This window comes from Dermacentor silvarum, unplaced genomic scaffold, assembly GCF_013339745.2.
Source record: "Dermacentor silvarum isolate Dsil-2018 unplaced genomic scaffold, BIME_Dsil_1.4 Seq58, whole genome shotgun sequence".
Taxonomy (NCBI): Eukaryota; Metazoa; Arthropoda; class Arachnida; order Ixodida; family Ixodidae; genus Dermacentor; species Dermacentor silvarum.
In genome coordinates this window covers 17,666-41,451 of record NW_023606461.1, presented here as the reverse complement: position 1 = coordinate 41,451, position 23,786 = coordinate 17,666, and the positions used below count along the sequence as shown (strand labels likewise).

Below are 23,786 nucleotides of genomic sequence, written 5' to 3'. Positions count from 1 at the left end.
GCTATTTCTTCAATGTGTTGTGAGAAAGTAAAAAAAAAAAACAAATTGCAATACTGAAGCCAGGAGCATTAAAATAATCACGAAGGTTTCCTAGTGCGTCTTAAGTTACATCAATATGCATAACAATAGCTATTGTAGAGATCACACCGAAGAACACAATGTGCAATGAGCGCACTATTTAGCGCTGCGCCGGGATACCACCGCCGTGCACCTTGTAGCTTCCACTCTGCTGCAACCACCTTGTAAGATGGACTATAGGCTCCGATTTTTTTGGTCCACATAGTGAGCGGTTAGTTTCCTGCACCACAAGTGTGATGACGTCACTGTCAAAGAATTTCTCGAACGCTTTTCTGCCGGAGTAAGAGAACTTTCATCCTGTTGGTCGTCGGACCACCACTCTTAAGTAATTTTGTCTTCCAAGTCCCACTTTTTTCATTTAGAGCTGAATTTCGTAATCTTTTAGGTTGGCTCACCATCGTCTTCACAGGACCTATTGTCGAGGTCCACAATTTCCGCCCGAAGGACGCTTCCAGGCAACCGAGCCATGCCAGTGTCATTTTCATCACTGCCCACTTCGTCAGTCACTGTGGCTGCAAAATTTTCGGGGGGCAATATTGCCAGTGTGGAGGGAATGTTGCCTCCAGCGTCAACAATGCCTAGGACACCATTCAGACTTCTCGGTGGTGGTCTTTTTGCGTATAACTCCGGACATGAGATTCCTTCCTTGAAAAAAAATTAAAAATAAAAGCAGGAAACGAGATCAGCTTGTAATCAGATTATCTACTGTGGGAAGATATTTGCCAGCAAATGTTTTTATTTGCAGTTAGAGACGCAAGCCATGCAGTGTGGCGAAAAAAAAAACGGACCGGTGCTCAAACAGATGCGTCTCTTCAAAGCCTGTTCCAGAATAGCCATAAGTACATATACGTAAGTCTACATTGCCCATTGCCGACCTGGAGACGAATTAGCACCAATAGATAAAATTGTCACCGTGTGCTGCGCCCTTTCGAATCTTTGTCTATCTATTGTTGCAGAACTAAGGGACACTAATGAGAGTCCTTAAATGTTTTTACCGCAGTGCATGCTATCACAGCCTAAGTGTTTCGTATCGTACACTAGCGAGAAGATTGGCCCTGCTGTTGCCGGGAATTGAGTAACTGCAGCTCAACCACCATGAGAATCATGGGTAGCAGATAAGCTTGCTGTTCCTCTGGCTGTAAATGTTGCTGTGGCTTTGCAAATTGGTTCTTAGAAGGCAAATATGTGTTTGTATTCGTTACAGTAAGCAAGAATATGTCAACAACAAATCGAAGCATCATACCAAAAAGAAAACTGGAAACAAAAAATTTTTTAAATATTTTGCAGGGTAAGAGTTGTCATCACTGCATTTTTTTAGAACATTTGGCACTTCTGTATTGACTACCTTGTGTGAAGGCTGCTTCATTCCTCTTTGTTTTGTAATTTTTGTCATACACTGTGCCACAGCTCCATATATTGTTAGGCTTCTGTAGCCTTGTATGCCATGACATCTGTGTCTTGCTTTTTGCTAGAGGTTGCAGTGGAACAAGTACAACAAATACCATTGCTTAAGCATACCCCTTCGTGTGTAATAAATTGGGCAAGTCTAGATTTCCTTTTGGTTTTAATGTTGCTGCTTATAACTGACTTATGCTATGACTGAATAGTATAGCACACCAGGCAAAGTTGCAAGAACATTGTCTCAAGGTGCATGCATGGATGCATGCATATTTTTTTTTGTCAGTGGTGAGGCCAAGCTTAGGCCAAGGTGACCAAGTAAATTAAGCAAACATATGCTGTTTGAAGAGAAACTCCTCCCTTTGTCAAACTTCGAGCTGCTGTTTCTCCCCTTTCTTCCCTTTCTCTAGTGCGACATGTTTTATTGCTTTGCAGTAAACATTTCTGTCCTAGTATGTTTTCTAGTACATCATGAACTCTCTTTTCATCCAGATTATATTAGTGTTGTTCCTTCAAGCACTGTTTAGCATCATTCTGCTTTTTTCTGTAGTGTCATGTTTTCCACAGTGATAGTTATGACACACCCGTTATTCTCCTTCTTTGTCGCACTGCGGGCAATACCATTTTTTGGTCTTTGGCACTCGAGAAAGTCGAACACATGTAAAATGAAACCACTTGAGCGTAAATTGCGCATTGTCGCATGCAATCATCTTTCCTACTTCTGGCCCATTGCAGAAGCAGTACATTTCCTGTGAACTGCTCTTGCGGTAGAAAGCATATTCTTGCAGAACTCCGTGTCCCGCCTTATTCGTTCAATGTGGAGCAGATGTGGTGCCCAAATAACGAAATCACAGTAGTCTACATCACACACAGCCATTTGGGCCTGCACTTGATAATAGTATGCATGGCAGGTTTGTAATTGCATGACACCGTTGACTTCAACTAGGCAGATTTGGCAGAACTGAAGTTAGTGTCACGAAGTACAAACGGACACTTGAATTCTGCAACTCCTTTGCCGCAACAGATGCATGACGCAAGAGCGTCTGGCGTTGCTCCAGCAAATGGATGCGTCGTGCTCAGATGAAGCCCAGACCTGCAACACATGAATTGTTCATGCTTTGATCTTTCACGAGCTTCATAGGCCTTGAGAGCATCTTGCTCGTGATTGATCCCCCACATCACAGCTGATGTTTTGAGGCTTTTTTTCCCGGGTTACAGATCTCTTTAAGCAATGAGACGCTGGGTCTCTCTGTACTTGTTTGACATACCCTTTTCATAAAAGAGGCCGTTACTTTTGCGGCTCTGTACAAAAACCACTGCTGAGAGTGGTTCTGCTGTCTTCTGGATGCTTCTACACGTTTCACGGTGTCGTCACTCATAAGATATGCTGAAACAAAGTTCTCCGACATCTGTACAAGTGCCTCTTAGGTGCAGGCTGCATTGTCTTCAGAATATAAACATCTCAAATCTACTTTGTGCTTTGGCTCTGGGTTTTTGAAGGCCTCACAGTATCCGGGTAGTACTGAAAATATTACATGCACTGTTCTTGCTTCCTTGATACCCATATACAATTTGCGCAGCTCTTTTGGTGAAGGAGGTGGAATTTTATTTCTTTATTTGAAAATACTGCAGGCCAACTTGGCCCAAGCAGGAGGGGCAGATACATGATAATAAAAACAATGATAAAATGATACATACAATGGTACAATATTCAAGTAATAGATAACAATATGCTATAAATACAAAGCATCAAGGACCGAAATAAGCTACAATGAATACATATTAAGTAATAACGCATTATCACGTAGTTAATCGAACCCAACATCAGCAGGAAAAAAACCTCACAACTAACATAAAATGTGCTCCTCCAGAGACTGAACGAAATTTGGCGACATTATTACTGATTCTGGAAGTATATTCCAGTCCTGTATAGTTCTCGGAAAATAACTGTTTTGGAATGCTTTAGTTCTGGCAAAAATTGGTTGTAAAAATGAACTCTAGTGTGTTTTGTTTGACTTGTTGTTACAGGGCAAAGGTATGGAAGATCAGTTAACTTCGTGTAACCAGTCATTATATCATGAAGAAATTTTATGCGATGGAATTTCTTAGAACGCAAGGAAAAATTTTTGTTTTTCTTCATTATTTCACTTGGGGAATCAGATGTTCTATATTTATTAAAGATAAATCTGGTGGCCTTATGCTGAATCATTTCGAGCTGATTATTATCTTTTATCGTGTGTGGGTCCCAAATTTGTGACGCGTATTCTAATTTTGACCGTACATATGTGTTTACAGCGAGCAAGCGTACATGAGGAGGAGCATTACAAAGCTTTCTGCGTAAGAAGCACAACTTCTTAAATGCCTTCGAACTTGTCTCAGATATATGCTTGACGAGGTTAATTTATTAGTAAAAGTAACTCCAAGATACTTGTAACTGTCAACGGTTTGAACGGGAGTATTGCTGGAGCAGTACTCAAATAAGCTGGGGGTCTTTTTTCTAGTGACTCTTAGCAAAACTGTTTTCTCTACATTTAACTGCATATCCCAAGAATGACACCAAGAACTTATATTTTCAGTGGACTGTTGGAGCAAATCGTGGTCATTGGTAGAAGTTACTTGCTTAAAAATATACAGTCATCTGCGAACAACCTTGCCGACACTGATGATGAAATGTCCTCTGTTAAGTCAATAATATAAATTAAAAATAGCAAAGGTCCCAATACACTGCCTTGCGGCACACCAGAGTTAACAGGAAGCACTCGAGAATGGCAACCCTTAATATCAATAAATTGTTCTCGGTTTTTAAGTAAGATGCAATCAAATAATAAGGTAATCCGGAAGACAAATTAGTTCAAGTTTGAGCAGAAGTTTGGAATGTGACACTTTATCAAAAGTGAAGAAATAGCATATCAACCTGGCCACCTTTATCAACAACCATTGAAATATCGTGAACCATTGTTACTAACTGCGTTATTGTAGACATACCTTCCCGGAACCCATGCTGATAAGGTGAAAAAATGTTGTTCTCTGTAAGATACGTTCTAATTTCCCTTGCAACAATATGCTCCAACAATTTACAACATGATGAAGTAATGGACACAGGCCTGTAATTTGATACTAGTAGCTTATCCCCTTTTTTGTGAATTGGGACAACTCTCGCTTTCTTCCAGTCACTTGGTACTTCTCCATAATTTAAAGAAACTTTAAATAATTAAATTTAAAGAAACTTTAAATAATAAATTTTAAAAAATAACGAATGTTCATTCGTCGCTTTGTTTTCTGGACATCTGCGCGGCTGCCATCTAGAAGCTGCTTTTTCCCTCTTGATGAAGTGAAATCAACGTCTTTCAGGTGCTTAAGCTGTAACTTTTCCACATATGTAGGCAGTCATGCATTATCCTTTCTGGTGCATGTTTTGTCATTTCTCATTCTTATGCCTGTATCCACAGTGAAGAGGCAGGTTCCAATGTGAGAGCATGCCTCACCTACCCTTGCCATGCAGGTGCAGTGGGCGGTGAGCACACTACCATCTGCCATGCACAGGACCCACACCTTCAAGGGACCGTCTCCTAGTCTCTGAGAATGGTTTACCTGGAATTATGTAAGGCAGAGTATCAAACAGCTTTTCCACGCACGCACCAAATGCATTTCATCCCAGAAAGTGAGCACACACATTATCTGGAACAATGACCACGTTTACAAAAGCTGCTCCGTGGCGTCTGAGATACAGTAGAGGAGAGCAAGCAAGTTAATCTCTGAGGTGTACAGAAAGAGGTTGTAAATGATTTGTTGTCTTTTGCATGACATGTTAACGCAGCAGTAGTGTAAGAAGACAGAGCTTCAAGAAAGCCATACAAGGTGTGTCATGACTACAAAAACGAGCACAAGTAATACCCACATCCACGCTCGGGCACCGAAAACTGCCTTCGGTTTCATTGATTGATTAGGTGGCTGATTGGGTTTGGCATCTCAAAGCAGCATAAGGTGATTATGAGAGGCACTAACGCAGACGGGCAGGCCTCCAGATTAATTTCGGACACGTTGGTTTCTTTAACGCGGACGCAAAACTTGACATTCTGTCATTTTGCGTTTCCATCCCCATCTAAATGCAGTCATCGAAACCAGGCTCATCAGAATCCATGTGCTTGCGGCAGCACTACATTTCACAGCCATCGAGAAACTGCGGCCAGCAACGCAACATTGTGTAGCTTTGCATTTTAGTATGGTTACAGGTAAATGTGGATGTTGGGCTTTCCTCCCCAAGCAGGAGCACTTTTCCTTGCTGGAGCCATGTTGTTGACAAGCTCTTGGCCCAGCCGCTTGTAAAATAATTGTGCGCCTCAAGGGAATTGAACGCTTTCATCTCCTGCAGAGTCACGAAGCTCGAGGAGTAGACGAGGTAGTTGATGATGTCCCCGTGTGTCACTTCAGGCAGGGCATTGACATCCGTCGTCGTGTCAGTGCCAGGTCGCAGCGTGTATGGGTCAACACCATCGCACATTCGCACCTTTTCATCGTATCGAGCGCGCGCAGATCCGATTAACTGAGCATAATATGCCGTGTGAAGTGGCTTTCCTGCGAGGAGCAGGTGGCATTGCGCCTAGAAACTGCAAAAACACTTCAAGCCAACGAATGCGTGAATGGCACAGCACTAAACGAGGCAACAAATCATCTTCCAACATGGGCGGCCGGCCGCCTGGTGGAGCGACGGCCATGACGTCATGTGCAAGCTATCTATAGACGAACAGGCAGACATACTAGGGGAACATTTCTCTAAGGTTTCGAGTTCCTCACACTATGCAGACTCGTTCTTGAAGTACAAACATACAGCAGCAACACTCCTGACGCCACCTTAGCCTCCGCAGACAAGCTTTGTCGAGTACCATACTCCCTTCCTTGTCATATATCCCAAGTGGAAAGCATTTCCAGTCCCGGCCGCCGGATTATTAGACACGAAATCAATTCCAGCCGCAAATGGAAGCCGTTCTGGCTGAAAATGGGAACCGTTCCAGCAGGAAATGGAAGCTGTTCCAGCTAGAAATGGAAGCCGTTTTGGCTATAAATGGAAGCCAATCCAGCCGGAAACGGAAGCCGTTTCGGCTGGGAAATGGAAGTTGTTCTAGCTGGAAATGGGAACCGTTCCAGCAGGAAATGGAAGCCTTTCCGGCTGGAAATGGATGCCAATCCAGCCAGAAATGGATGTCAATCCGGCCAGAAATGGAAGCTGTTCCAGTCAGAAATAGAAGCCATTCCGGCTAGATGTAGGGAGCATTTCAAACGACAAACATGCTGTTCCCAGTCATAAAAGCTGCATTCACACCGGCCAAGCGGGAAAGCGGGCAGCGGCAGAAAGCAAGCGGATTTTCAACGTGGCGTGGTGGCACGCGCACGGAGTTGTTAAGACTGCCCGCCCGGCCTAGCTGCCCACGTGCCCGCAACGCCGCCCGTGGAGCCTCCCACTTTCACGAACACGTCGAGAACTTGGAGCACATTCGATAAACCAGTCGTTCACTCGCTCTCGCTGCTCTCGCTTGCTAACCACTTGTGAAGAAGGATCAGCTCTGACGAAGAAGACGAAATAGTCAGCATTCTAATCACCGCTTCTGTAGCAGCTTTTCAAGAAGAGCAGCTGAAAAGCTCGAAGGAAGACAGCTCGCTAACGCTGCTGGTGGGTTCGCCCAGCCTTGCAAGAACGAGAGAGAATGGGTCATGCCAATGTGTTGCTACCCCACCTACATTCGCGCGATGTGGAATACTACAGAGTGAGTCTCCGTTCTGCACTCATGAGATTTGTTGTGTGTTAATTCCGGCATGTACGCTAGAGCGTTGTATGTTACGTAACAGATATGCTTTTTCTGCAGCTATTTTAGGATGCCCCCGCGCTCCTTTGACACGTTATTAGAACTCCTGAAGCCAAGGATACGGAGAAGTGACACAAACTACCGAAAAGCGATTCCTCCAGAGCACCGGCTAGTGCTAGCTGTCAGGTAAGGCTTCAGTGCTATTAATTTAGCACTTTTTGTTACTCTGTTTTCCTAGCAAGTGTCTTCTTACACGGCGACTGAGTGGGACCGTGCGAACACTGTCGTGTTTTTCAATTTGTCCTTTGGCTCAGGTTCTTGGCTGCAGGGGAGATGCTGCACTCATCTTTCAATTTTCTACCTGGCCGCTTCACGGCTTGCGTGATTGTTGCCGAAGTATGCCAGGCCATTTGGGACGTCCTCGGGCCAATTTACGTCACACGGCCGTCAACTCCAGGCGAATGGATAAAGGTAACCTGTTCATTGTCGTTTATGCATAATGTTGGTGTAAATATTGCTGTACACTGACTGTATTGTACAAGTAATTGCAACATTTGGTAATATTGCTACACGCGTGTGGTATATGGTTGTTTGAACGAGGCGCGCGGGCGCCTAGACGAAGAAGACGAACTGCTCTGGGCTCTCGAGCTATCGGCAGATCTGGCCAGCGCTGCAGCTATCTTTTGTAAATATACTTGTAAATAGTCTCCTGTCCTTAATTCTTCGTTCGCGTAACAATATATTTATCATAGACATTTAATTTTTGTACCGCATCTCCAAAGCTCTTTCTACATTTCACTTTCTTTCCTTTTGCGCTGCTGATCGCAGGTTGCGAGAGAGTTTGAGGACAAGTGGGACATGCCACATTGCCTGGGTGCGATAGATGGAAAACACGTGAATGTTGAGTGTCCGGCAAACTCTGGAAGCAGAGACCGAAACTACAAAAATGCGTTCAGCAAGTCACTGCTCGCATTGAGCGACGCCAACTACAGGTACGTATAATCAATCGTACCATCTCGCATATTAACAGTTTGAGCAAGCAGTTTAGTTTATAGAAATGTTGTATTGTATATTCTTGTCATGCTTTTCTTCGAAGCTTTAACTAACCACTATGACCACCATTGAAGTTTGGTGTTATTTTGATGATAAATGGTGTCCCTGAAATTTCTCACCAATAGAGTATACTTAATTCTTCCCTGCAATTTTTTTGCACTACAGTATCCAAGTGGTGTTCACCGAGAATTGAAGCTATGTGAAATCATGCATTAAATAAAAATTTGTGTACAAGTTATTTGATAGTTGTTAAACTGTTGTGAGGCAAATTTCTTCACCAAATGCGGGCCCACATTTCAAATCTTCATTGTGACCTTTCTTGGGAAAAAATTTCCGTAATTTTTGAGGTAAAGATGCATCATTTATCCGAGAATAATTAGAATAAAATTAATAAAGCATCTCAGAATAAGAATAAAAGAGTAGATGCACGGGAATGAATATGATGCACAGGTGCAGAAAAATGCCCACACCATACTATTGCCACCTTGGTGCCAGTCAGCATCGCTTGAGTGGAATTCCAAACTGGTTAGCAATTCCTTGTCTGCAGCAGAGCAACCGGCGCACCCGTCCATAGTGTAGTGGACGCTACTCGCTGTGCGTACTCGCTATTTCAGCGCACGCAACAAAACTCTATGGTTGTGCACTCTGCAAAAGATCCAAAGTAGTGAGGAACATCCACTAACCCTTCATCTTATCACTGCCAAGGGGCAATCAATTTTCGCGATTCTCAAAGCAGGAAACACGCAGGTACGGCGGCATCATTTGTACATATCAGCGCTCACCTGTGAGCAGCTGTAATTGCACCCCTGTGTGCAATAAACGAACAAGTGTCAAAAGGTCACCCTTTGAGATATTCCAAACCAGGTAGACACCAGTTTCTGCGAGCCCAAAAAATGGAAACGGCCCGTGAGACAAAACTGAAACTAAAATAGCCAAAAAATAATGGTACAGCAATATGAATTTTATTATACCACTTTTCTGCATGCATTATTTATTCCCATTCATTTATTGTTCAAAGTGTCCATGAACAGTTAAAAGCCTTGGTAACAGCGCACTTGTTGCTCACAAAGAAGAAAATGAACTATAACACGTTACCATCGGTACAAAACATATACAGGGTGTTAAAAATTAAGCTTTACGTAATTTTCAAAAATCGCTTGTGGCAGGTAGCATAATTCGTATCGTTGAGCTGGTTTATTCGAAGAGGCAGACATTAGTAGCACGAGAAATTGAAACACATATTAAACTAATTAACATAAATGAACTAATTAACTTAGTTAATTACTTGACGGTACATAGTGCGATTTACTAATTGTAGCCAGTGAGTTTGTCAGGCGCATCCACTTGGAATGTATTTCCAGAATGACAAAAGTTGGAAGATATGCACCATAAAACTCGCTGTAAAAATGCACTGTTGTTCCACTTACTTTTTTACCAAAATGCTGTTTTATCCATTGAAGCACAAAAGTAACTGGAACATCCATGTATTTCGTGCCTCACTTTGGGAAATTATATCTCGAAACTGGTGTTATCCTGGAAATTCATTTCAAGTGGATTCGTCTTGCTAACTCACCGGCTATAATTTGTAAATTGCAATATGTGTCATAAAGTAATTAACTAAAAAGTTGATTAGTCAATTATTGTTAATTAGTTGAATTAGTGTTTCAATTTCTCGTGCTAATAATGTTCGCCTCTTAGAATCACCCCGCTCAACGATACGGGTTATGCAAACTGCCACAGGCATTAAAAAAAAATTCTGTAAAGCTTAATTTTGAACATCGAGTATATTAGGAAACGCTTTACATAAATACTAAACAGAAATGAGTAATAGCAAGACAGTACTGTTGCTTTAAAACGGTGAAGTTAAGTAAACCAGAGAAACACGTTAATTTTCATTTTACTCATATTATTATAACTCCAGAAAGTGAGAAAGATCCTATGTCATTACTGTATCCTACATCATTATTTTTCAGTTTTCTACAATTTAGTTGTTAGTATACTGATGAGTGACAGATCTCTTACATATCAATGCTATCTTTCTGCATACTTGTTTCCATTCTAGCTTCCTGTATGTTGAAATCGGCCACCATGGAAGCGAATCAGATGGTGGAATCTTCAGCAGGAGAATCTACAAATGAAAATTCTTGACAGTACTCTTGGCCTTCCTGTGTGTGAAAATCTTGGAAGGATAGGCAACATTCCTTATTTTTTCGTAGACGATGAAGCTTTCCCTTTGAAGACATACATGATGAGGCCATATTAAAAAAAAAGTGAGTCGTTATATCGTCAACACAATGCTTCCACATTGTATAGCCATGACCCGCATTAGTTTGGGTAACTGTAACGGTTTGCTGCCTTGAAATATTCAAATTTACAGTGCAGATCCTTAAATGTTTTCTTTTAGACATGTAGCTGACCCCCCCCCCCCCCCCCCCCCCCCCCCCGCCCTCATGTACTTATGTAGCTGATATACAGGGTGTCCCAGTTATCACGCAGCACGATTTAAAAAAAGAGGCACGGCGTTACGTGAAGCAAACCTAGTGCGTATTGTTTCCAGTACAGTAGAGTAGCCGCCAGTAATTTTTTCGTTACTGAGATTTAATTAATTAATTGTTATTAATTATATAGCTCGCGAAGTACTCTTAATTATCAAAGTGTCAATGAGAAAGTTGTAGAGCAACATGAAAAACTACTGATACAGCTTTCTGGTGCTCAATACGTGCTACATAAGTGTTTTTCCGAGCGTGAAAGAAGCCCGCAAATGCACGCAAAGTGCCTCGAGCGGCCAGTCGCCCGGTAATTCTGCGTGTCTGTCAAGATATTTAATCACAGATGGCAGGGTGCCATGGCAGGAGAGCCATGTTAAAGACTGCAGATGGTAACAACCGTGCAAGTAAGTTCATGCTTTATTCGATGAACCACTAATGTAACATGAAAATTATTACAGCATGAAATAGAGAAATGAAAACAATGCATGGATAAACTACATACTAATGAGTTTCATTTCTTTTTCCTCTTGATTCTTTGATTTTGGTGTGCACTGATTCCTGCACAGCATGCATTGTGTCAAGTTGCTCGTCAAGTGATAAAGTGCTAATCATGCCAACTATAATAAATGCGAAATGATACAGCATGTCTTTTTGCTGCTCTCTGTGTTCGCGTGATGCTTTCAGATGGCTGAGGCATTCAAATGCCATGACCATGCTGGCAGCACTGTCCTCAGATGGCCTGAAAGTGGATACATGATACATAGTTGTTAAATGCAAAGCATTTCTTGGTGAACATTTGTCACTTTGAGAGTATCTATCCATTTATCTATCTAGCTGCCTACGTCTTTGTGCTCTAATGGTCGTTTCGTTAACTTGGTATGTTAAAATTGGCATAGTATGAGAAGAGTGTATGACGAACATAAATGATAGGTCATGACATGCATGTCATGTAGGTCATGAAACAACCGCCTAAAATGACAATGACCCATTGAAAAAAGATTAACGCTCAAAAACACTGAAATGGGTTCGGACGTGGGTACTAAGTGAAGGAAACACTAAATGATTGTGGTAGTCTACGTCAGTCATGACCATAACTCAGCAAAAATGAGAATGACTTACCGAAAAAAGATTAACACTCAAAAACCAATGGAATGGGTTCGGATGTGGTACTAAGTGAAGGAAAAGGCTAAAGGTTGATGGTTGAAGTCGTAGCATGAGCATGGCTAAGGCTTTGGCCTTTAGGTCTCTTAGACGTAGCTGAAGGGACTCCCGAGGACTCCTGACATTAATGTCATAACATGCGTGTCATGAAGCTCATGAAACAGACGCCTACGTCTTGATGCTGTTATGGTCGTTTGGTTAACTTGGCAGGCTACTCGCACACTGCTTCGCATAACATCGATTCACACAGAGCGTGGGATGTGGCGGCTTTCTTTCTTTATTCGCCATGACTTGCGTGGTCTTGGCACACAGCTGAAATTGAATGTTTGAAAGTGATATGCGTACTGTACCTCTCACTATTTGCACACTGCATAGGCAGCAACTTCCTTGCCTTGCATTTTGCTCCTCCACATTTCTACTTTGTACATCTTCCTCTGCGGGCCTGTGTGAATAAATGTCATAGTTCGTGCATTATGCATCTAACAGACATCTGTAAATGTGATTCTTTTTGTTTCATTATTGCAGGCTGAAGTAAGTTGTGATATCTCTCCGTTTCGAAGGTGTCACTTGCAGGCGGATGATCACTTTTCACAGGATGGACACTTCTGTCGTTCGAGCCGCTGCCACCTTGTTCCAGACACTCTTGCCCGAGCGTTTCATCGGATAAGAGCTGAAGTTCTTCATCTTGGCTAATGTTGCCTCCGTCTGCTGGCACTTCCATTCTACATCAAGTGCAAACAAACCCATTTTCCATGCGTACGTTCAATAAATGTTCTAAATTCTCTGAGCTTCTTTACTTATTCTTTGTTTGGATTTAATGCTTATATTGCAGGAGAAAACAGCTGGCTTCTAAAAGCTACTGTATGCATCAGCAGTGATGCTTTCATACATAATTGAGATCACATGTAGCCTCATTTTGTAAGGCTTGTTAAGAATAACATAAAAGTCACATAATCATTACAATATATAAAGTTATTGTGATAACATTTAATACTGAAGTTGTAAAAACGAGTTTTTCTTACTGGAATCAAGTGCATAGAACTTACCGTTGAGGCGCCTGTAATTCCAGGTTGCTCCAAAGGCTGTAAAGGTAGAGTTTGACACAAACTAAGTCTTCCAGGAAGTAATGCTATGCCTTAAAGTGCAGGACACAGACTACACATTGTCGGGGTTACTGAGGAATCGATTCAGTCTGATCACAGCACTTACATGGGCTCCTCGTAGACTTTTTCCATAATTGGAACCATAGCTTCGAAATGTTTCCACTTAATTGTGAGGATATCATTTGTTCCAGCCCCACTTCTGGTGTTCTGTTTGATATCTTGTTTAAGTCTTGTGAAATGATCCTTGAGATTCTTGAATTTCTTCTGGTATGTTGCAGCTGTGTAGAAAAAAATTGCTACAATACAGAGATGAATATCGCCTGTGCTCACTAACACAAATACTTCCCTATCGCGTTTCCAGCAGCATTTCTACCAGTCTATCGCAGTATCGGCATGGAGAGGGGGGGGGAAACACTTCCTCCAAAATTTTTTACAAACATTGTAGGTGACCCCGCAGGGGCGTCTGCGCAAACAGGCGTTTGGTGAGTTGCGCCACCACGTACCTGAGCACATGGGGGTTGGACCCTCCCACGCGTAGCCGTACGTGGCTTAGCCGTGTCTGGAGAAAGGGGGATCCTGGAGGTTGAGCTAATGCCGGGTGTTCGGACCTTTAAGGCCCCTCGGCGGTGGCAACACATCTCTTTGGCCTCTGCTTCACATAGACGGCACCTCCGGCCTGACCCGACCAGGGGAAATCGGCAGTCGCCTTCTCCTGTCCTCCTCTGCATCTTTCACTTTCTTATCCTCTTTCCCTCAACTCTCCTGTCTCCTCCTCTCTTCTTAGTTCTTTTTTCCTGGCGGCTAGGGTTAACCTTGTGTGGCTAACTACCCCGAGTTATGCCATAGTGGGTTATAGTTGCGGTATACAGCTGGCATGGGCAGGACTTGCTTGCAAGTTGCTGACGCGTCCCCTCGTTGGGCTCTGTGGTGGGCGGCTGGTACCGTGGCCGAAAAAGACATAATTTTTATGGCTAGTTCGTTTTCTTCAACTGATCTCCCTCCGCACAAAAGGGGGCGCACCGATGTCACTGCTCAGTTATTCACGAAGAACAAAACAACTTCCCCAGATTCCATGTGATTCACAGTGAGCACTCAGAAATTACTGCACGACATGTCTCCCCTTTCAATGTTACAAGAACCCTAATTGACGCCATAGGACAAGGATATAAAATAAAGAAGTTAGCCAATGGGGACCTTCTTTTGGAGGTGTTGTAGCACCATCAGTACGAGAAACTTTCAGGAGTAACAGCCTTTGGGAACATTCCTATAGCGATCATCGATCACTGAATACTGTTCGTGGCGTCATTTCTGACGATGACCTAAGTATGTGACCGAAGAAGAACTCCTAAACGGACTCAAAGAACAAAATGTCACAAATGTGTACAGAATATAAATCAGACGGGAAGGCAAGCAAATCGAAACAAAGCACTTCGTCCTAACGTTTGCATCGAGCATACTGCCTGACTCTGTGGAGGTAGGCTACTCCAAACTGAAACTTCGACCATACATCCCCAACCCGCGACGCTGCTTCAAATTCCAAAGGTGTGGCCACGGCTCACAGAGCTGCCGGGGCCAAACCACATGCGCTAAGTGTGCTTCCCATGACCACGCCTCAGACAATTGTGAAGTTGAAGCACACCTCTGTGTAAACTGCGAGGGCAGTCATCCTGCTTACTCGCGTGCTTGCCCAACATGGAAACAAGAAAAAGAGATTATTACACTCAAAGTAAAAGAAAATGTCACTTTCACAGAAGCACGGAAGTGACTTTCGTTGGTGCAGAAGAAAAGTTATTCCGTTGTGCTGCAAAATGGCGCGGCAGCACAGTGGTCCCCAGGGCCTGCTCAAGTCACACACACTGAGGCTGGGGCAGAGCCTCCAGCGCCTACGGTGGAAGCAGCTAGCGCTGTGCCACTCCATCAAAAGCAGGCTGTGCAGACCCCCAGGTCAGCAAGCCTCAAGGCCTCTCTCCACACGACGAGGCCCAGCTCGAACACGCCCGTTCATCCAGCACGGATGTCCAGCTTATCTGAAGATACAATGGACACAAGTCAAGGCAGCCCTGTGCCGTCGACGTCGAATGAACGGCGGGGCTCCCTAGAATGCCACAAAAGAGAGAAGCCCCGAATCACAGGGCCTAAAAACACTACCTAAGTCTTCTTTGACTCGACACATATAATTACAAGATGGCTTTCATACACTGGAATTGCAGGCGACTTTTACATAACCTAAATGACATAAAAGACATACTAGCCACACTCTCACCCGTAGCCTTGTGTCTACAAGAAACAAACTTGGGTCCTAAACACCAAAACATACTCAAAAACTATAAAGTCTTCCGCCGCGACCGAGAGCAGGCAAGCAGGCTCTCGGGTGGCGTTGCTATTATAGTTAAAAATGGTGTCGCAGCTCGAGAACATCACCTTAAAACCAGATTAGAAGCTGTGGCAGCCATCCTGCACACATTCAAAACAATTACAGTATGCTGTGTATACCTAGAGCCACATCTTGGAATAACTATACATGAATTGGAAGACCTTTTAGAACAGTTACCGGAGCCATATTTGATAGTCGGAGATTTTAACGCACACTCTAGCTTTTGGGGCAGTGACAAAACCGATACAAGAGGCCAAGTTATTGAGGATCTTATACTGAGCAATAACCTCTGTCTGCCAAACACGGGAAAACCAACCTATTGTTCACCTAGCTCAAGAAAAATGAGCTGTATTGATTTATCGTTTAGTTCACGCTCAATTTTTACAGATCTTAAATGGGATGTCCTAGACAACCCACATGGAAGCGATCACCTACCTGTACTAATCAGCTTCACATCTTCATCAGAACTAATCCCGACGAAACCACGACGGTGGAAGCTCCATTTAGCCGACTGGGCACTGTTTCGAGAAAAGGCCAGCCTAGAAAAAATAAATTCAAGTAATCTCAGCATAGACAAACTTAATGAAGCTTTCACAAACTGTATTATTGCCGCAGCGCGCCTAGCTATCCCTCAGTCCTCTGGAGTAGTAAAACAAAACCACAAAATTTGGTATACGCAAGAATGTAGAGAAGCGAAAAAGAAACAAAACAAATCGTGGGGAACTTTTCGCAGATACCCAACGTTGGAAAATTTTATCAGTTTTAAAAAAGCAAGAGCGAAAGCCCGATACATCCGCCGCAATGCCGAAAAATCTTCATGGCAAAGCTATGTGTCTACCATAAACAGCTCAACTATATCAAAGCAAATGTGGGAGAAGGTTTGAAACCTAAATGGCAGCTACTACTCCCCATTCACAATAGCCCTCCTCACAGCCCCAGGTATACAGACCAGTATTGAAGAAGAGGCAGACGTATTAGGGGAATATTTCTCGGCAGTTTTCAGTTCATCACACTATACAGAATCATTTTTAAAATTCAGAAATACCGCTGAGAAACAAAGACTGCCGATAAATGGCAGCACAAATGAGCCCTACAATACTTTAATTACAGTTCATGAAATCCATATAGTACTGTCCGCTGGTAAACAGACTGCACTGGGTCCGGATGAGATACGTTATCAAATGTTAGCCCATCTCTCTGAACCTGCCGTAGAGACCCTTTTAAGACTTTTTAACAAAGTTTGGGTGACGGGGAACTTACCCGAAGCCTGGAAGAGAGCCATTATCATTCCATTCTTGAAACCCGGAAAACCACCAACCTCCCCGAGTAGTTATAGGCCCATAGCCCTCATCAGCTGTCTTGCAAAGACCTTTGAAAGTGTCTTAAATATTAGACTAACCTTTGTGCTAGAAGTCCGTGAGCTTCTCGACATTCATCAATGTGGTTTTAAAAAGGCATGCTCCACAACTGACCATCTCGTTCGCTTAGAAAATAGTCCGAGAAGCTTTTATACACAAACAACACTGTCTTGCTGTCTTTTTCGATTTAGAGAAGGCATATGACACAACCTGGAGGTTTGGGATTCTCAAAGATCTGGCTGAGCTTGGCATCCGTGGCAGGATGCTGAACTGCCTAAAAGACTTCCTATCTAATCGCTCGTTCCATGTACGCCTAGGCTCAACCCTTTCAAAGAATTTCATTCAGGAAAACGGAGTACCCCAGGGATGTATTTCAAGCACAGCACTCTTTGTTGTAAAAATGAATTCTATTAGCAAAATTATCCCAAGATCCATTATGTATTCAGTCTACGTCGACGATATTCAGATAGCCTGCACGTCCTCCAACATATCAACATGCGAAAGACAAGTACAGTTAACAATAAATAAACTAGCAACATGGGCAGACAGAAATGGATTTCGCTTTTCTTCACAGAAAACAGTGGCCATTCTATTCTCGCTCAAACGAGGCTTGCAGACAGACCCCACCCTACACCTGAACGAAACTGAATTACCTGTCCAAAATGAGCACAAATTTCTAGGCATAACTTTTGACAAGAAACTCACTTTCCTTCCGCACATAAACGCACTTAAAAAGAAAGCATCCTCGATCCCTGAACATACTTAAAGTCCTTTCACACAAACACTGAGGTTCTGATAGGGTATGCCTTCTACAAATTTATCTCTCTGTTATACGCTCCCGCTTAGACTATGGTTCCATAGTGTATGGTTCAGCAAGGAAGTCATACTTGAACCGCCTGGACCCAGTACATAACTTAGGTTTACGTCTTTCAACTGGTGCATACAGGATGTCGCCCATAAACAGTCTCTATGTAGAAACGAATGAACCACCACTTTCAGACAGAAGAAGTATGCTTACATGCTCATACATTCTAAAAATCCATTCACTGCCAAAACATATCTGTTACCAAATAGTTACAAGGTGCCCATCGCGAACACTGTTTACCAACAAACCCCATGCAATAAGACCACTCCTTCTCCGCTTTGAAGAGAGATGCCAAGAATTAGATATAATGGATACATTGCCTCACATAGCCCAGAATCCTGACCCACTCCCGCCTTGGTATTGCCTGCCCAATATGTGCGACTTCACACTAACGCATTTTGAGAAAAAACAAACACCGCATGAACATATATTACAAGAATATTTAGCACTAAATGAAAAATACGCAGAACACACAGCATTTTATACCGATGGTTCCAAAACAGCAGGCCACGTTGGAAGTGCGGCGATACAAAGCAATTGGGAAAAAACTGTACATCTACCTCAGTGTGCATCCATTTTCACTGCCGAGTGCTACGCAGTTTCCGTGGCAGTAGAAAAAAATAATAAATCAGAACATTGAAAATAGCATCATTTACACAGATTCGCCAAGTGTACTCACAGCACTTCAGCCTAGAAATGCAATTACACCATTAATCGGCAACATCCTGCATAATATAAGAAGAGCCACAAGCCAAGGACACAACATAAAATTTTGTTGGGTGCCGAGCCACGTCGGAATCAGTGGCAATGAGAAAGCAGATGAATGTGCAGCAAAAGCACGGCATAAAGAAATCATAAATGTGAGAATTCCTTACAAAGATTCCATGAAATTAGTGTTCCACAAACTGCGAAATAGATGGCAGTCTACATGGAAAAAAGAAGTAAACAATAAACTACACCTAGTAGTAAAACCTATCCTAGAAGAATGGAAGTCATGCTCACACCAAGAACGCTTCATCGAAGTCATATTATGTCGCCTCCGCATTGGACACACGCATCTTACTCACAATTTCCTACTGACAAAACAAGACAAGCCCGTTTGTGAAAAATGCAGAAATGAACTTACCGTAAACCACATATTAATATCCTGCACGAAACTGGAAACACTGAGAAAAAAATATTTTACTTTGTTTTACAATGAACACATTCCTTTTCATCCATCATTAATTTTAGGCGAAGATGCACTAAAAATATCGCATACATTTCTAGCTTTTTAAGGGAAGCAGGTGTTCTTGAAAAACTGTGAATCTCACCCTTCGCTTCACTTCACATTATGATTCACCTTATTCACCTTTCCTTCTCTGAGAAGAAGACAGGTTTTTAATTTGTTGGGATCCTGCGGGTCCTTGCCCAGAAAAGGACTGTCGCTCAGGTGACCCAACTGTTGAAAAGAAATTTTACCTTGTGGTTGGCGCATGATAGCCTTAGTTGCTTATGCGCCATTAAACACAACACAACATTGTAGGTGAATGTATTGCGTGCAAACACAAACGGGGGCCGTTGAACCCCCCCTCCCTCGCCGCCTCTTTTCGAAATAGAGTCCTTGCTACGCTCCTGCGCCGGTGTGTAATCTTCGCCTAATCTGTCCTTGATCGAATCCAACACAATTTTCAGGAATAACAAACAGTTGCACCGTATTTATGCTGCAGTAACGCGATCGTCTTTGCGCATCTGGCGTTTGCTTTGCACATTCGCCTGTGCATGTGTGCCGCTGGATTGTTTATTTTAGGACGCTGCTTCCGGGCTGCAGCTCATTTTCGCAAGCGTGTAAACACTGATAACGTGTGTGTACACATGTGCACAAGTGCTCGTGTACAAATACTCTCGCAGTTTACATCCGTATCGACGGTTGAAATTTCCGTAAGCTTTAACGTGCTTTCGAGGGCACGGAAACCTGCGTGTACCGGTTTAAGCCAAAAGTTGAAGGTTGTGCTGACGGCTACGCATGCACTGAACGATCTCTTAACCACAGGGGTAAAACGTATTTTACGCATCGGGTAACATTTGATTGTGTTGATGAAAAGTGCAGCGCAAAATCCAGCTGGCTCGGTGGACGCCGTTTTGAGCCTGCTTTTCAGCCCAAACCGCATTCACGCGATTTTATGCGCGACGGCGACGAGCGACGGCTTCGAGCGACGAAACGGGCCGTCGCGCGAACAGATCGCTTGGTCATTTCGCTCAATCGCTCGGTTCTAGAAATCTAGAATTCGTCGCTCGTCGCCCGGAAGTGCTATGAGCGACTAGCCAATAGCGCGAAGCCGGAACATCAGTCAAGTACTACCGATTGTCGCACGGAACGAGCAAACGACTAGATTTTGATATGTGCAAGGAAAATAACTTAGTGCAAGACCTTTAGAAATATTTATGCTGCTCCTTACACTAAAACACATTAACTTACATTAATAAAGCAAGCGTCACGCCAGTTTCGGCGAGTATTTGCTGCCCACATACCGGCAACACCGGGGAGACGTCGCTAGTCGTCGCTCGCATGCGGTGCGACTTGTAGGCGACGAGCGACCGCGACAGCCATCTCCATCGCGTCGCTTGTCGCTGTCGCGCGCAAGATCGCGTGCATGCGGTTTATACTTTCTCCTCCAGCCCTGATTGGCTGCGGGAAAGCGGAAAGTTCCGGCGGGGCGGAAAAAAATCGGTCCGAGAGCGATCAGGCTCGCCACCTCGTTTTCCGCCTGGTATGCCCGCTCGGCGAGGAGATTTTCGCCGCTTTCACGAAGGGCTGCCAAAAACCAGCTTTGCCGATGTGGCGCGTCAGAGGGCTGCACCACAACGTCCTTCGGCGGCTGTCTGGCACACACGTAGTTAACGTAGTGAGCCGGCAGTGACGCCATCCGCCCCCTCTGCGGCTGCAGCTACTGCTGCTCCGCCATCTCAGAAGAAGAGGCCATCGACCTCCGGGCTGGTGGCCTCAAAGATCTCGTCCCTCGAGACGAGGGCTTCAACACGAACAAACCGCTCTCAAGAGCGGGTGTCCAGCGCGCTGCAAGAGCCGATGGACACATCTTCTAGCTAGACGGCGCCGCCAACACCCAAGGAGCGACGAGAATCTCTTGACCACATCAAAAAGAGAAACCCCGCATTACAGGGCCGGTAAAGGGTTCTGTAAGCGAACTTTCTTTGCTTAAACACACCGCACAAAACTCTTTAATATGAGCACTCAAATATTTCATTGGAATGTCGGAGGCGACGTTAAATGGAATGGAATGTCGAAATCTTGACGACGTTAAAGGGACTGACAACCTGGACCCAGTTTATGGACCCAGTTTATTATGGCGCAACGAAAATCTCACCCTTGGTAGTGTTTACACCTGCCGCGTTTACTTCCAAAAGTGCGTGGATATTTTGTAATCAGAATTTTTCGATCCGAGCAGCCTCTAAAAATTAAGTCCCTCCTCCAGCAACGCTGAGAAGGGATAGCGATGCCGATAGCCCGCCTCACAAATTGTGAAAGCCGCCCATCGTCTTGCTTTCACTGGAGGGAGTGCAACTGTGGTTAACCACCTATATTGTAACCTGTCCAGCCACTTTTAAAGGTAAATAGACTGGTACAATAAGTTTGGGTTGTTGTACAGACCTTTCTTCTAGTTGTACCAATTTTTTTCCCAAGTACACGCTTACGTCATGGCTGGCTGGCCCCCGTCGTTATTCAGTCGATAGACGAGCCAAGCCAAGTCATCAAAAACAAAGGCGAAGGCAGCGCCACTTTCCTACTGACTACAAACGAAGGCTTATCTGCACACTGTAAGTTAGAAAAAACAGAATAAGAAGAATGTTACTGCATTTCAATATTAATAAAAAGACCAGGAACAGCGTACACTGGTAGAAGGTCACGTGGTAGACCTCGTATGTTCATGTTTTTGCTGCGTGGGGCGCCAAAGATTATTGTGTCGCGACTTTTAGTGAAGAATTAAAATATTACGCCCAGTTCGCACGGCCTTCCGCATATGTGCAGTCGTGTAAAAAATGCGGACATATGTGTACAAATTTTGGCTTACACTGGGTGCGCGACCCAACATAAACTCGAATTTGCGCCCCCGCAGGGGCGTCTGCATAAGCAGGCGTTTGGTGTGTTGCGACACCACGGACCCGAGCACATGAGGGTTGGACCCTCCCGCGCCTAACCGTGCGTGGCTTAGCCGTGTCCGGGGAAAAGGGGATCCTGGGGGTTGAGCCGATGCTGGGAGTTTGGACCTTTAAGGCCGCCCGGCGGAGGCAACACACCCCTTTGGCCTCTGCTTCACGTAGACGGCACCCCCGGACTGACCCGCCCGGGGGAAACCGGTAGTCGTCTTTTCCTATCTCTCTCTACCCTCATCTTCGTCTTTCCCTTCCATTTTTAATCTGTCCTGTCCTCTCATTTTTTCCATTCACCTCGACTTTTCCTGGCGGCAAGGGTTAACCTGGTGTGGCTGTCCTACCTTGGGTATACCATATTGGGTTATAGTAACGGCATACTGCTGGCGCTGTGCAGACTTGTTTTCATGTTCTGCCACGTCCCCTTGTTGGGCTCCGTGGTGGGTGGCAGACGCCGTTGCCGAATAAGTAATTTCTTTCCATGGGATCGCCAAACCCTTTCTCAACCGATCGTGCCTCGAAAAGGGTACGCACCGATGCAACCTCGCTATTCTTGCCCAAAAACAAAGAAAGTTTCCCGAAATTCCACGTCCTTCACTGTGAACAATCATCAACAAAAGCTAGAGCAATTTCGCCATTTCTTGTGGCCAAGTGCCTGAAAGAGACCATTGGAGCTGGTTATAAGGTAACAAAGATGGCAAGTGGAGATCTGCTCCTCGAAATAAAAGACAAAGAACAATACAACAGACTCGCACACCTCGTAGCCTTTGGTAACATCCCTGTTTCTGTAAGCGCACATCGAACTATGAACACAGTCAAAGGCGTAGTATCAGACGAAGACTTGATGACATTGAATGAAGAAGAACTCTTGGATGGATGGAAGGACCAAGGGGTAATCCATGTGCAGCGTATCACAATCAGACGAAATGACAACGAAATCCGAACAAAGCATTTAATACTCACTTTCAGTTCCACTACCTTACCCGAGACTCTTGAAACCGGCTACGTAAAACTTCATGTTCGACCTTACATTCCGAACCCACGACGTTGCTTCAAATGTCAAAGATTTGGTCACGCAGCTCAGAGCTGCCGAGGGCAGCTTATGTGCGCAAAGTGCGGCACAACCGGTCACTCTTCTGACGATTGCAATAATGACGAGCCCCGCAGGGGCGTCTGCGTCAGCAGGCGTTTGGTGTGTTGCGACACCACGGACCCGAGCACATGAGGGTCGGACCCTCCCGCGTTTAACCGTGCGTGGCTTAGCCGTGTCCGGGGAAAAGGGGATCCTGGGGGTTGAGCCGAAGCCGGGTGTTTGGACCTTTAAGGCCCCTCGGCAGAGGCAACACACCCCTTTGGCCTCGGCTTCACGTAGACGGCACCCCCGGACTGACCCACCCGGGGGAAATCGGTAGTTGCCTTTTCCTGTCCTCCTCTTCAATCCTTCGTCTTTTTCTCTCACTTTGAATCTTTCCTGTCTCCTTCTCACTTCTGAACTTCTGATTTTCCAGGCAGCTAGGGTTAACCTTGTGTGAGATAGCCAATCTTGGTTATATCATATTTGGTTATAGTGGTTGTGTACAGCTGGCGTTGGCAGGTCTTGTTCATAACAACCCTGTCGCGTCCCCTTGTTGGGCTCCACGGTGGGCGGCTGGCACCGCTGCCGAAATCATTTTAATCTGTATGGCATCCTCATACCCCAAACTCCCTGATCGCCCTCTTTTTTAAAGAGGGCGCACCGATGAATCCCTGAACTTCTTCGCAAAGGCCACTGAAACTTTCCCACGTTTCCACGTGATTCATTGTGAAAACACCGACAAAAAAGCGACAAACATCTCACCCTTCTTAGTGTCAAAATGTCTCACTGAGGTCATTGGAAGTGGCTACAAAGCCACCAAGATGGCTAGTGGTGACCTTCTGATTGAAGTAAAAAGCAAAATGCAGTACGAGAAACTCACAA

General features: G+C 44.4%; 1 protein-coding gene across 2 annotated transcripts; it reads left to right on the top strand.

Moving 5' to 3' along the window:
- Positions 1–935: 935 nt before the first annotated feature.
- LOC119435259 (uncharacterized) lies at positions 936–12,764 on the top strand. 2 transcript variants are annotated; one of them, XR_007464673.1, is made up of 6 exons: positions 936–7,238; positions 7,338–7,463; positions 7,592–7,748; positions 8,106–8,269; positions 10,393–10,604; positions 12,506–12,764. XR_007464673.1 is itself a non-coding variant. In XM_049659769.1 (5 exons), exons 1-5 carry the CDS (start codon positions 7,186–7,188, stop codon positions 10,466–10,468), a joined length of 576 nt encoding a protein of 191 aa, XP_049515726.1. In that variant the 5' UTR covers positions 936–7,185; the 3' UTR covers positions 10,469–12,764. The 2 variants fall into 2 exon arrangements, 1 of the variants encoding a protein (XP_049515726.1); XM_049659769.1 differs by having other exon boundaries at positions 10,393–12,764.
- The last annotated feature ends 11,022 nt before the right edge of the window (positions 12,765–23,786 follow it).

What these genes read in the sequence shown, in the direction of transcription:
- LOC119435259 (XM_049659769.1), top strand. Translation starts at nt 7,186, where the DNA reads ATGCCAATGTGTTGCTACCCCACCTACATTCGCGCGATGTGGAATACT. An exon ending in CGGCTAGTGCTAGCTGTCAG is followed by an intron (nt 7,464 to 7,591) that starts GTAAGGCTTCAG and finishes CCTTTGGCTCAG; the next exon opens with GTTCTTGGCTGCAGGGGAGA. An exon ending in CTCCAGGCGAATGGATAAAG is followed by an intron (nt 7,749 to 8,105) that starts GTAACCTGTTCA and finishes TGCTGATCGCAG; the next exon opens with GTTGCGAGAGAGTTTGAGGA.